This window comes from Palaemon carinicauda, chromosome 10 (genome assembly GCF_036898095.1).
Source record: "Palaemon carinicauda isolate YSFRI2023 chromosome 10, ASM3689809v2, whole genome shotgun sequence".
Lineage (NCBI taxonomy): Eukaryota > Metazoa > Arthropoda > Malacostraca > Decapoda > Palaemonidae > Palaemon > Palaemon carinicauda.
The window spans coordinates 117000469-117015182 of record NC_090734.1 but is presented as its reverse complement, the minus strand read 5'-3'; the positions used below and the strand labels follow the sequence as shown (position 1 = coordinate 117015182).

The window sequence follows — 14714 nt, the reverse complement described above, 5'->3', positions numbered from 1 at the left end:
TATGTGGAATAAAGATGTCCCTGTGTCTTCACCAGCTTCTTGGATTTATGTTTCAGGCACCTCCGCAGCTGAAGGAGCCCCAGGAAAAGAAGATTCGCCGTTGGAAGATCCCCTCGGATGGGGCCCCCCGAGAACTCCCTGTAGGTCACCTTTGAGGGGGGGGAGGACGGCCTTGGGTCCTGGTTCCAGAATGTAGATCGTCCGACCTCTCTCCCAGCCCCTCTATTGGCGGTTCCCGATGTCTTCCTTCAGCCTTCGACATCTGGAACCCAGAAAATTGCGAAACCGGCCGCGCCCGCCTCTCGGATCTGTTACGAGGAGTCGTTGGAGTCTTTGTTGGCAGGCTCATCGTTGTCGTTGGAGGAAGAGGCGTGGAGAAGACACCGTTGAAGGAGGGACAGGTCCAGGATACGGCGCTCCCCCTCGAGGTCCCGTTCTAGGTCACGACATGGGAGGAAGCGGTCAAGGCCCCCGAGGAGGAAAGCCAGGAGGAGCAGTTTGCCGAAGGAGCAATGGGTCCTCGTTCCCCGCAGTAAGCTCGCGGACTTTACTACTCTCCCGAGCACTGGGGGTTGGTTTCCCGGAGACAGTCCTCCTAGAAGGGCCTCCACCAGCCATAGAGTTGACTCTCACAAAGCCCCAAGGGGCTCTTCGGACAGGCGTAATGCCTCGAAACAGGCGTCTCAACCCGCCAAGCGGAGGGAGTCGGCTTTTCGGACGGGCAGCCTCGTCAAGTTAGCTCGACCGAGCGATATAGAGGGACGGCTTCCTCCGTTGGGCAAACCCACGGAAGCCTCGCCCCCCTTGAAGAAAGACAAACGGAGGACGGAGGTTCTCGCTCCCTCCGCAATGCCCATCCTCAGACCACAACCTAGTGCGGAGGCCCCCGTCAGTATGGTTCCTCGACCTCAGACGGAGGGCGCGGACGGCGACAATGAAGCCGCGCCAGCGGAGGACTCCGCTTATAGGAGGGTTATTGGTCTAATATGAAAGCACCACAGGATTGAGGAACCACTTCCTTCCGACGAGGATGCCTGGCGGTCTAGCCTTAATAGGCTAATGGAGGAACCCGTTCAACAGAAGCCCTCCTTAGCCCTACCTTTGGCCAGAGATGTGAGGCTTGGCCGTGCTCACATAGACTAGGTTGTGGCACGAAACGCTGAAGGTTCCAAAGTTCAGAGTTCCTCCAAGTTACTCCAGGGGTTGAAGTCCCAAAGCAAATATTATTGGATGGAAGGACAGCCACAGGGAGCCAGCAAATTGGAAGACTCCCTAGAAGTTTTAGGTCAGGGGGCTTCGGAGGACAGAGCTTCTTCAGCACCTATCTGTTTTTCTCAATCAGAGGCAACGATGATGGAGGAGATGTCCAAAGACCTTGTCAACGTCGCCTCTTGGTTAGACTGGTGGGCCTCGACACTAGTAGGCATCCAGGCTTCCTCCGACCCTGCAGTTCCGCCCAATCAAGCACTGTTGAAGGAACTTATCAGCTCCGGAGGGCGGGCCTTGAAGTTCCTAACGTTTCAGTCTCTAGCGTTATCCGCCAACTGGGTCCTGCAAAGAAGAGACACAGTCTTGAGTAAATTGTCCAGGCGTATGCCGGACAGGGAGGCGAGGACTTTGAGGAACCTTTCTGTGTGGGGTGACGGACTTTTTCCCCTGAAACAGACAGAAGAAGTGGTTGAGAAACTTCTGAAACGGAAGGAAGTGAGCATTCCCAGACCTCACGCCATGAGGAGGCCCACTTACAGAAGGCCTCCATCTGATGGACCGTCGACGTCTCGAGCCTCCCCTAACCAGGTAAGGAGAGAGGCCCCAGCGTCCCTGTGGTCTCAGCCTTCGCAGCCCTCCCGCAGGGGCGCTCCCACAGCCCCAGCCTCCTTTAGAACAGCACACTCAGCTTCCAGGAGAGGGCATTCAGGTCGCTCCTCCAGAAGGAGGTAGGGTGAGAGGCCCCCCACTCCTGCCCAAGCCTCAGGTAGGGGGATGCCTCAAACAATTTTGGCAAGCATGGAAGAATCACGGAGCAGAACCCTGGACGGTAACAGTGTTGAAAGAGGGGTACAGGCTTCCGTTCCTGGCAGATCCACCACCTCTTATCCCAGCAAGTCAGGCAGAGTGGTTAGCCCCCAAGGACCCCTTGAAGAGGGAATCCTTGCAAGAAGAAGTCTCCACTATGTTAACGAAAGGGGCAATGGAAACGGTGCTACAACTGGGCCCAGGGTTCTACACCCGCCTCTTCCTGGTGGAGAAAGCGACGGGAGGTTGGAGACCAGTCATGGATCTGTCGGCCCTCAACAAGTTTGTGTGCAAGACCGACTTCAAGACGGACACCCCGAAGTCGGTCCTGGAGTCCTTGAGAGAAGGAGACTTCATGATATCCATAGATCTCAAGGACGCCTATTTCCAGATCCCTATTCACCCCTCCAGCAGAAAGTACCTTCGGGTGAAGTGGGATACCCAGATATTGCAATTCAAGACTCTTTGCTTCGGCCTGTCAACAGCGCCCCAAATTTTCACGAGAATCTTCATGACTGTCTCCGTATGGGCTCACGAACGAGGAATTCGTCTGATTCGCTACCTGGACGACTGGTTGCTACTTTCTTCCTCAGAGGCAGTTTTGAAGGAGCAAGGCTCGAAGCTACTACAATTCTGCAAAGTTCTGGGTATCACCATCAACCTGGAGAAATCGCACCTGTCTCCCTCCACCAGGATGACGTACTTGGGGATGGTTCTAGACTCCCGACTAGTGAGAGTCTTCCCATCAGAGGAAAGGCTGAACAACCTGGACCAGGTCCTCCATCCCTTCCTATCAGGACAGCCCAGGAGAGCGAAGGATTGGCAGAGATTGATAGGCCATCTAGTTTCATTGGAGAAGCTGGTTCCCCAAGGGAGAATGAAACTCAGGACCATCCAATGGAACCTGAAGGGACTCTGGAACCAAGTAGATTCGCCCTACGAAATAGTTCCTGTTCTTCCAGAGACAAGGCAATCCCTGGAGTGGTGGCAGGACCGGACAAACACCCTCAAGGGGATGCCCTTCGCAGCGGAGCCCCCGGAGATGCTCCTCTTCACGGATGCCTCCAAGGAAGGATGGGGAGCTCACCTTCTCGGGAAGTCAGCAAGGGGCGCTTGGACGGAGGTGGAAAAGACTCAGCATATCAACGTCCTGGAGATGAGGGCCGTTCAGAAAGTGTGCCTTCAGTTCGTCGGTCTTCTAAGGGGAAACACAGTGGCGTTAATGTGCGACAACGCCACAGTGGTAGCCTACATAAAGAAGCAAGGCGGTCTAAAATCGAAGGAGTTGTGCGATCTCACGTTGGAGATTCTGGATCGGGCCGAGTGAGAACAAGTCATAATAACAGCAAGATTCATTCCGGGAAAGAGGAATGTCCTAGCCGACGGACTCAGCAGAATGGGCCAGGTGGTGGGGACCGAATGGTCACTTCACCCAGAAGTAGCAAGACTCATCATCCAAATGTGGGGTTCGCCGGTGATGGACCTCTTCGCAACCAGACTGAACGCACAACTCCCCGTATTCTGTTCTCCCGTCCCAGACCCAAAGGCGGCATTGGAAGATGCCTTTCAACACAGGTGGGACAATCTCGACGTATATGCCTTCCCTCCCTTCGCATTGATCAGGCAAGTGCTCAACAGAGTAAGGACGGCTCACAACCTAAGGATGACTTTGGTAGCGCCTTGATGGCCGGAGAGGGAATGGTTCGCGGATCTAAAAGAGCTAGCGTGCCTTCCCCCCGTGGTCTCTGCCAGACAGACCAGATCTCCTGAGGCAGCCACAATTCCAAAGATTCCACGACAATCCCCGATCTCTGCGCCTTCACGCGTGGAGGTTATCCAGCAGGAACAGCTGAAAGAATGTCTCGTTATCTGAGGCACTCATCGGCAGCGGTATACCAGGCATAATGGACCACTTTCACGAAATGGTGTGCCTCCAGAAACATCAAGCCCTTAAGAGCCTCGATTCCGGACATTGCGGATTTCCTCGTACACCTCAGGGACGTGGTGGGCATGTCAATTCCAGCCATCAAGGGAGTCCATGCAGCGTTAGGCCAAGTTTTCCTCCTGAAAGGCATTGATCTGGGTTCCTCTAGGCACATCTCTATGCTCATCAGGAGCTTTGAGCAAACCTGTCCTCCCCATGCCTCCAGGGTGCCGCAATGGGATGTGGCTAGAGTTCTGAAAATGTTGAGTGAGCCACCATTTGAACCTTTGAAGGACATAGTAGATAGAAATCTCACGCTCAAGACGGTCTTCTTGTTGGCTTTGGCTTCAGCTAAGAGAGTGGGCGAGATCCATGGTTTGTCCTACGAAGTCTCGCATACAAGAGGTTGGCGTGAGATCTCCTTCAAGTTCGTTCCCTCATTTGTGGCTACAACACAAAATCCAGCTGTCTGGGATCCGAAATTCAAGGGGTTCACTGTTCCAGCAATTCCTCGGTCAGGTAATCTGGAAGATTTGAAGTTGCGTCCAGTCAGAGCCGTAAGGAAATATCTGGAGAGGACTGCCAGTCTTCGGCCTGGTATCAAGAACCTCTTCGTCTCCACGGGCACGGTGAGAAAACCGGTCTCTAAGAATACCATCTCCTTTTGGCTTAGACAGGTGATCATCAAGGCCTATAGTAGTGCCGGTCTTCCCCTACAAGGTAATCCCAGACCACATGACATTAGGGGTATAAGTACCTCTCTTGCCTTTGAGAGAAACATGGCAGTAGCGCAGATCCTCAGGGCAGGCACCTGGTCGAAGCAATCTACATTCACAACCCACTACCTCGAGGAATATTCGAGGAAGTCTCTAGACGGGTTCTCTATTGGGACAGTCATCTCCGCGCTCCAAGCGATTTAACGGCCAAAGCCCCAGGTATAATCGCGGGTATCAAGACCAAAAAGACACAGGTTCGTTTTCCCTTTTCCCTTGTCTTCTCTTTTCTCTTCTTTCCCCGGAGATTTGACCAAGTAGAGACTGCACAAGACATGACTTCACAGCTTCGTCACTGAACACAACAGCATGAAATTTTGTAAGGGTGAGTACTTAGACACTAGCATGAGCTCTTTGTGTAGTTTTTCCTACGGTTCGTTTTCCGACAATCTTTGGAACCTAGTCTCCTATCTAGGTTCACGGCCGTTCTGCTTAGTTGGGTCTAGGTCAGGTAGACACTCCCACCTCCTAAAGTGCAAGTCTCCTAAGAAAGTAGTTCGAGGTAAGTCTGTGTTGGAACAAATCACAAATTTTTAGTAATTTGTATTTTTCCTAACATACTTACCGAGAACTACTTTCGGGTAATGGCCCTCCCTTCCTTCCCCGAGTGCCTTACTGACCCTTAGGTATTTTTAGCTTCCAAGAACTTACTGAGGGTCGAGACCCAAGCTAGCATGTGGCCTGACTCGGGGTTGGCCTCAGGGCACGTATCCTTCCGCCCGAGGTGATCCTCACAGAAAACGGAAGTAGGGTAAACTACACAAAACTCCGGTCGGTTGAGAGGAGATTCCAGGTACCTCCTAAGAAAGTAGTTCTCGGTAAGTATGTTAGGAAAAATATAAATTACTAAAAATTTGTGAGTTTGTATCATTAGGAGAAGTACAAATTACTTCAAAATTTTTCATATTGGATTTTTATAATGTAAATTCATTTCAGGGAAAATGTTGGCTGGGCTTCAACATGTAACTCAGTAGGACAGACTGCAGGTTATTTCCTTGGCTTTGTCGTCTTCCTTGCCTTGGAATCAAAAGATTTTTGTGTCAATTATCTCGGACAAACAGATTCATTAGTCACACTTTCTAGTAAGTAGTTTCTTAATTTTTTTGAAAATATTTTTGTTCCTACATGGATACAAAGCTTCATCCTTTAATAGGAGTATGATTTCAGCAAAGCTGGTAACTCGGCGGTTAAAATTTATAACGAGGTGTTGGTAGTTACAAGTAGGTAGCCACTTCAACTTCAGCTGCCGAGTTGTATAGATGTACTCTTGATACGGCAAAACTTGGCTTATTAACTTTTTCTTTTCTTTGCAGTTTGATTGAACAATAGAGAAACTATGAGTGGGCATGCAGTCCTGAAGGCAGCACTTCTAGCTTTGCAATAGTTTCAACAACTTCTGTTAGGCCACTCAGTAGTGTTGATGAACATCAACACTACCGTAGTGGCTTATATCATCTAAAGAGGAGGGACAGTTTCTCAACATCTTTGTGAGTTAGCAAAACAAACTCCTGTAGTAGACCTTTTGGCAAAGTTCATCTTGGGCAGGAAGAACATCATAGTCAACAAACTCAATTGCTACGGACACTTGGTCAGCACAGAGTGGTCTTTTCATTCCCAAGAGTTGTGGTGGTCTGTTGGTAACGTCCTTGCCTGGTGATAGCCAGATTGGGGTTCAAGTCCCACTCAAACTCGTTAGTTCCTTTGGTCGCTGCAACCTCAATATCCTTGTGAACTAAGAATGATAGGTTTGGGGAGCCTATATGTCCATCTGCTGAGTCATCAGCAGCCATTGCCTGGCCCTCCTTGGTCTTAGCTTGGGTGGAGAGGGGGCTTGGGTGCTGATCATATGTATATGTGGTCAGTCTCTAGGGCATTATCTTGCTTGATAGAGAAATGTCACTGTCCTTTGCCTCTGCCATATATGAGTGCCCTTAAAGCCTTTAAGGGGTAAAAAGTCTCCTGACATTGTGGGGTTCCCCCGTGATAGACCTGTTTGCAACGAGCCTCAACAGCAAACTTCAAATCTACTGCTCACCAGTACCGGGTCAGTCAGCAGCACTCAAGGACACCTATGAATATTCATGGGCAGCAGCACTCAAGACCGCCTATCAATATCCATGTGATGACCTCAGCGCTCATGCTTCTCATCCAAGCTCCCTGATCAGAAGAGTTATCAACAGGATTATGATTGTCAAATCTAGGCTGAAAGGCCTGGATCTCTTCCTCCTGGTAATTCTTAATACTGATGAGGATTTTGTTGCAGTCCTGTCCGAGAGAGCTCAGACCCCCAGTTTGGGACATCACCAAAGTCCTCAGCTTATTAAAAGAGGCTCCATATGAACCCCTGAGGTGGGCCTCCAACAGGGATCTTACCCTAAACAAAGTTTTTTGCTACCCCCGGTCTCGACAAAACAAGTTAGCCAAATCCTTGTATTGTCATACTGTGTCTTATACTGAGGACTGGAGGAAAGACTCCTTTTCCTTCGTGCATGACCTTAGGTTTGAGGCCCTTTCCATTTCATCACTCCAGGAAGCAACCATCAATTCGCATGAGTTACTTCTTTGCCCTGTATCAGTACTAAGACATTATCTGAAGTGCATACAGCCTGTCAGACCCACAGCTCCAGAACCTGTTTATCAGTACAGGAAGGTGTAAAAAGAAATACTCCAAGAACACCCTCTCCTGGCTTCAAAGTTAAATAATCAGAGCGCAATAACACCAATCAACTAGTTTGGCTTGCGTTCGTGAAGTCAGGGGAGTAGGAGCTACTCTAGCCTTCAAGAGAATTTTGTCAGTTGAGCAAATGTTGGAGGCTGGTGTCTGAAATCATCAAATAACCTTCACAACCCCACCTAAGGGAATGTATCCACAAGTCCATTAACCCGTTCTCCCTAGGATCTGGCATAGGGAAGATATCCCAGTAAAGATATAGGTTCCTTCATTGACTGTCTCCCTAACAGCAGAAGCCTAATCTATCACCTAAACACTTTTAGGACAATAGACTTGGATGGAATTTGGCACTCCTGCACCTCTGTTGGTTCGAATGTACCAGCATCCTGTAATTTTACACCAGCCAGTTTGATTATAGGAACTTCTTTCCTCCGGGGGATAAGATTTCTATTGAAAGACAAAGGTTTGTATCTGTATAGGGAAAAATCACAAATTTAAAAGTTAAGTTTTATTTTCCCAACTATACAAACTTGAGTCTTTTAACTTCTTGTTTCATCCACCCCGCAATTCCTAGGCAAAGGTCGTAGTGGCTACTCAGTGAGCTGGCTTAGGGCTGGGGCTTCCCCGCTACCCACCAGTAACTACCAACACCTCATTATAATGTTAACAAGAGTTTACAGCTTTGCTGAAGCCATACTCCTATTAACGGACTCTGGTTTGTGTAGCTAGGAAAAATACAAATTAGTTTTAAAATTTATGAACCTTGAATTTATTCAATGACCAACACCATGCTTGTCGTAAAGAACAAAAATGTCTCGTAGACTATGGTTATTTAACCCATGTATGGAATATCAATCATTATTATCTGTATATTTTTATTTCCAAGAAATTCATAGTTTTGCCAAATATTACAAATGAAATAACAGAATTATGTGGGCAGTTACTTCTAGAATTGAGAGTAGTATATTCCTTTGTAAACATGAACAGTTCATGATGATTTCTTGTTTTTATAGATGAAAAAAAAGCTGTTAAATCAGGATTTATTATTTCTACAATGTCTTGTTTGAAATTGAAACGTTTCATGTGTTATATAGATAATGAAAATATCACTCATTTCCTTAGCCCTGTACAGTAGTGAAAATTTAGAGCTCACTGCCTCAAGTGTTTGCATATCCCACTATTCAACAAAATGGGTTACTATGTTTTGTGGAAAATTTTGTTAATCCAAATGGAATTTTGCAGGTTTTCTCTTCTTCTGGGGAATTGTTTTCATTGTCACAACTACTGCTGTTTGGATATTGAAAAGTGAGAAGGATGAATCAGAGGTAAGATTATAATGCTGTAATTATAGATATTTTGTGAATATTTTTTATCAACTGTCTTGATTTGTATATTCTCCTGATAGTGAGGTCACTAGTGTAATTTCGTTGGAATTTTTTGGGGATTTTGTAAACTATACATTTTTGGAATGCTTACAAGTCAAGGAATCTCATAAACAATGTTGCCAAAATTAATTAGGTCACCTTGGCGGCCATCTTGGATGTTGAAAATGGCCGACTTCTGAAATGCAATTTTCAATTGAGAGACTTCAGCACAGCTAAGTTTGGCTTTTTTTTTTCTTTAATTTGCTTTGTCATAATATAAATGTAGTCTTTAGATATGATTTAAAACATGAAGTAGCAGAAATTACCATTTTTAGGCATTTTATTAAGGAACATTATGGTAATAAATGTGTTACAAAACCGAAAACTACTTGTTCCATGTTGGCATTATTTTTGATAACCTACATACAATGTGAAACTAGAAACACATCAGCACCATACATTCTAAAGTGTTAAATATTATTTACATACAATTTGTGACACTAAGTGATAGTATTACAGTAGTCTAATCAGAGGTAAGCACCAGGTGTTTCCACGCAACAATTGCAATTTCAAGTAGCAGCAGAAGTATGCAAGGTAATACATTTAAGCATTGAGTGATCATAGAAAGAATTAAAGAAACAGCAGCTAAAACTGCCACAATTAATCTGTATTATTGTCTTTAGGCAATATATATCATGGTCTCTCAATCATCGTCTGTATCATCATCATCGTCACTCTCCGAGTCAATGAGATTAGATGAAACATCCTTTGAATCTTGGTCATTTTGGCAGTCACTTGTGCACTGACATATTTCAGTGTAAGGAAGGTTCACTGCAGCACAAGAGCACCTTTTAGTTGAGCAGTTTGTCTTGCAAAGACATCTTACCATTTCCAGAATGGCTTCTGGTGCTGGCAGAAGTTCTGTTGTAAGCGGTTGCAGTTGTCCATCCTTGGTTTTTACTCCTGGTGTCACTGTGAAGTGAAAGCGCTAGTCCGATCACTTGGGGATTCTCTTTTGTTCGGTGCTGCCTAAAGGTGCCTGACCCTGAAGGCTTGTACTGGACCTGCCTGTCTGTCTTCAACCCAAACATCATGTTTTGGCTCATAGTTAGTGCTAACCGGTCTGTGATCCCTGTTCTTGCTTCAGTTGCTAGATGTTCCACAGGCCCAGTCAGAACCCATCTCATCAGGCTGTACAATTCAGCTGGGACACATGTTGTATCACTTGATACCGGGATGTCATCATTATCTGTGACACTTTCCTTGTTGAAGTAGACAATACTCTGGCGAATGATCTGGGCTGCCTTGAAGACTGTTTTCATATTGTCCATGCTGCCAGCATCTATTATCATTGAATGAACATTATCTTCTTGACAGGCTGTTGGGTTGTATAGCACTGCTGATTTCCTACGATCTTTTTGCAGTACTGATGTCACAGCTGGGAGTTCAGTCAGAATATATTCTTTTAACCATTTTCGACTGAAGGTGGGGCAATGCTGTGCCATGACATCCCCAAGCATGTTCTTGTACACTGTCTCTACGTCTCCCATTGAGATTACAGCCTTTTGTCGTGTCTTCACTTCAACCAAGTTTGTTATTTCAACCATGCTTGCTGCTTGAAGTGGGTGGACGTATGGACCACTTCGGTCTGACACTTCTCTTAAGGAATGAAACACTTTGCTTCTCCAGCATCCTTTGTGGTATTGAACATCAATTGCATGTGCATCTGTAGGGGAGATAGAAGTATTCAGTCTTGTTACCAGGGCTGGATTCCCAGACTTCTCCACAGCTGACCTTAGTTGTTTCCCTGTCTCTGACGTACAAACCCTGAAGATCTGCTCTCCTGTGTCTTCTTGGCAGAAAAAGCACAAATCCTTCTCCAGGGGAGCTGTCTTGGATCTTGTGAACTTGGCCGGCCGCTCAGATGGCTGTTCAATCTCTTCGCTCCTTCTTTTTCTCCCACGCTTCTTGGTGGCTGAAGCCGCACTCACAGCTTGTTCATTGCGTTCCCTGGCCCTCTCGATCCGACTCCTGTTTGTTGCCTCCTGATAACAGCTTCGGTGCCATATTGCACCCTGCTCACTCAATGTATCTCTGGTAACATCTTTGAGTCTTCGCTCGATTTCCACATACTGTCCATCATTGCAAGTGGCTCTTTCTCTGACTGCATTCAAGCATGTCACATAAGAACCTAGTCGTGGTTTTAGTACCAAAGGACCTTCTTTTTTGTCACCACGTTGACAAAGAATACACAGTCTCCAGTTAATTGGATCCCCCATCCTTTACTTCTTCACATGGCTTGCTCAGAAGAGGCACAGTGTTCATTGCAGCTCAAATTAGACCTGTAAAGAAAAAAAAAATCAAAGTTGTTTTTTTTTGGTCATATTTCATCATAATCAGTACAGTGTAGTATACAAAAGAATCACAAAACCTTCAACAAGGCTTTATTCCACTGAGAACATAGCACTCAGAACAAAACTACACAAAACAATACACAACAAAACAACACGCCACAATCGCCGAACATAGTTTACATACGCAATAAAACCAATTTGATTACAAACACAAATACTGAATTTATTCAAGCATACTTCATAGATTACAGATATAAATTTACGCATAAAATTTTACCACATACAGTTAAAACAAAATTAATAAGTAAATAAGAGAAAAATAAGATTTTGTGGTCGCCATATTAGAAATAAAATGGCCGCCAAAATGACCTCGAAAATTCTGGCAACATTGGTTTTTGCATTCTTCGTAATGTTAGCTTTCTAAAAATGTATAGTTTATAAAATCCCCAAAAAATCCAACGAACTTATATCTCAGAACATATCGGACCTCACTTATGATTGTTCCTACACTAGATACAAACCCTCATTCTTTACTATAGGAGATATTCTAGCGCGAGCAGGAAAATACGGCAGAAAACCTTAACAAGGTCGTTAACGACCGGGCGGGTAGTTATCCACCTGTTAGGGGTGGGGGACTGCCGGTCGGTAGCTACTGAATATCTCAATCGAATTCTAGCCGTCGCAGTGGTAGCACCGCTGCTCCCGCTTTTGTTTGACTGGCAGACTAGCCTTTCTTTAGTGTGTTTTTGATTAACTTTTTCTTTTTCTTTATTAGATGTGATGTCCTCTAATATGAGGAAGTGTCCCGGGATTCCCCCGAAATCTTGTGGCACATTCATGTCATCACCGGAGGTAGATCCTCATTCCCTATGCCCTTCGTGCAGAGGTCATAGGTGTTCTGAAGGTTCCCCCTGCCAAGTATGTAGAGAATGGTCCCCCTCTCAGTGGGAAAAGTTCGTGAAGAGGAAGAAGAAGAAATCCAAGAAGGATTCGTTACCTCCAGGTTCGCCGTCGAAAGGTAAGGAGTCTCGGGCCTCTTCTTCGGCCTCTCGATCTCTCCCTTCAGACTCTTCCTTGCCTCCATCCTCCGGGGGGAAGTCAAGGAAGAGCGGCACCATTGACTTAACCCCCGTTCCCTCTGGTCAGACGGATCATGTTGCCCCTCCCAGTGGGACAATTTTTTCCGCCATCCGGAATAACTCTATTACCACTTCTATTCCAGATCACGTACGAGCAGTATGGCCTGCCCTTGGACTTCCTGGTTCTCCTTCGGTGGAAGTGTGGAACCAGTTCCTCGCGGGCACAGTTTTATCTCAGGTCCCCTCTGTTTTGGAACCTTCGGCGGCTGCTGAAATGTCGGCAGATATAGTAACTTCAGCTCCCGCGGCGCCTACTTCGCTCCTCGCTTGCGCTTCTACGAAACCACAACGTCGCAAGCGCAATCATCGCTATACCTCCCCCTCCCCCTCCTCCTTCTCATCGTCTTCGTCCTCCTCGGAGGCTAGGAGGGAGAGAGAGAAGAGGAAAAAGAGAGCTCGCTCTCCTTTGCCCAGACGTTCTCGTTGGAGAGAGAGGTGACATAGGAAGAGACGTCATCGTTCTCGCTCTTCCTCGCCTTCTATCTCTTCACGAAATGTCTCGCCGAGAGACGATAAGTGCTCTCGTCATAAACATAAGAAGAGTGCATCCTCGCGTCATCGTTCTGCCTCGCGATCGTCTTCCTCTTGTGAGGGATCATCTAGGCGCTTTAAGAAAAAGAGCTCTACGATACGTTCTCGCTCTTCGTCACGAGAGAGTTTTCCTAAGCGTAATAAGCGCTCCCGTTGGAGCGATTTTTCATCGAATCGCGCCCGGAGCATGGACAAGGGAAGAGCGCACTCTGAGCGCGATCTCTCTCCTTCACATATTAACTTGCTCTAGGGAAGGGAGAAAGAGCACTTCTTCTCGCCGTCGCTTCGTACCAATAGAGAGAGAGCGCTCCCGTCCTTCAACCTCCCGATCGCGCAAGTCTCCAGACATATCCACGAGGGGTCATTCACCTCGCCCTCGTGTTTCAGACAGAACAGCTCCGGTTCCCGTACTCCCTATCGAGTTACGGAATATGAGCTTCACGAGAACCTCGGAAGAAGACGCAGGGGTTCAACCCTTCTTCTCCTCGGTTGAGAACAGAGGGAAAAGGCCGGACCGCCGATCAATGCAACCTCTTACTGAGACAGTACCGTTGATTCGGTCGCCTACACCTAGACCATCAACTTCCAGGCAAGATCAGGCGCGTGCGGCGCCATAAGCTAGCGCTCAGCCTTCCCTTGGAATAACGGCAATGGAGTATCCTATTTCGCCGTTACCTCCAGACACTCGGACTTCTATCGCCCTCCCTCGCGAGGAATTAGCGCGACCGGAAGATTCCTCGGAAGAATAACCATCAAATGACTTAGAGTCCTCCTATCTGAGGGCTCTAAGAACAATGTGTAATATCTCAGGCCTCGGTGATTTACATCTGCCGCCTCGACATACCGACGCTTCAGCTTTAGACAGACTATGTCATCCTCTACCAAACCCTAAGACCAGAATCGAACTTCCTTGGTCTATTCACACTGCAGGCCGTCTGAGGAAGGTCTCGCAGGCAGTCTCGGGGAGAAACGGGTTCCTTGAAATCTCAAGGATCCCATAAACTTCTGCAATTCCAGTTTTCGAGGCAAAAGCGTTTTTACAAGGTCAGAGACGCCAACCCTTCTCCTCTGACCCTTGATCCCCTCACAGCAAGGCTCACACCTGGCTGCTCTTCAGAGAGAGACTCTTCTCTCCCAGTCTCCTTCAACGCTACAGAAGCCTCGGCAATGGAAGCAGCATCAATGTCCCTTCTGGAGGCATTATCCTGGTTTGACACGTGGTCAGGCATAGTCGGGTACCTAGCGACACGAAGACCTATCAAACCAAAACTCCATGCAGTCCCTGCAGGAAGTCCTAGCTGCTGGGGCTAAAACAATGGACTTCCTAACTGCTACGACTGCAACCATGTGGGGCAACTGGATTTTCAAAAGGAGGAAATCAGTAGTTTCCAGACTTCATAGGAGCATCGGTAAGACCGAGAAGTCAGATTTGAGAAACTCGGATCTTCTGCAACCTCTCCTCTTTTCTAAATAGGCAGTTTCCTCTGCCTTAGATACTTGGAGGAAAGAGACGCAGGACACCGAGATGCAAAAGGCTGCTTCCCTTCGCACAATGCAATAGCAGCCAACTCCACAACCCAAAACCACAACCGGAACTCCACTCCCAGCCAAGAGCCTCAGCCGCCCCTCTTTTATAGCCAAACCTATGGGCAAAGGAAAGTCGGCTCCTCCTAAGGCTAAAGGCAGAGGGAGGAACCCCAGACAGAAATAGGGTCACGGCTCCCCCTTCACCGTGCATAGTGGGGTGCAGGGGAGTTGGAGGAGGTGGAAGGATATGGGGGGCCATGCAATGGACCATCAAGGTGCTTCGTTGGGGGTACTGCATCCCCTTCTTAGACTCTCCTCCTCTAATTCCTCCCCCGATCTCGTCCTCCCAGGTCCCTCGGGATCCCAGGAAACAGCAAGCCCTACCTCGGGAGATCCAGAGCATGCTTTTAAAAGG

General features: G+C 47.3%; 1 protein-coding gene across 2 annotated transcripts in view; it reads left to right on the top strand.

Annotated features, from left to right (window-relative positions):
* Positions 1 to 14714, top strand: part of LOC137648698 (acetyl-coenzyme A transporter 1) — a 117721-nt gene that overhangs the window by 78159 nt on the left and 24848 nt on the right. For both annotated transcript variants that reach the window (XM_068381733.1, XM_068381732.1), the window contains exons 6-7: positions 5650 to 5795; positions 8627 to 8709. In XM_068381733.1, the coding sequence (XP_068237834.1) occupies positions 5650 to 5795; positions 8627 to 8709 (229 nt within the window). The remainder of the gene's footprint in view (positions 1 to 5649; positions 5796 to 8626; positions 8710 to 14714) is intronic.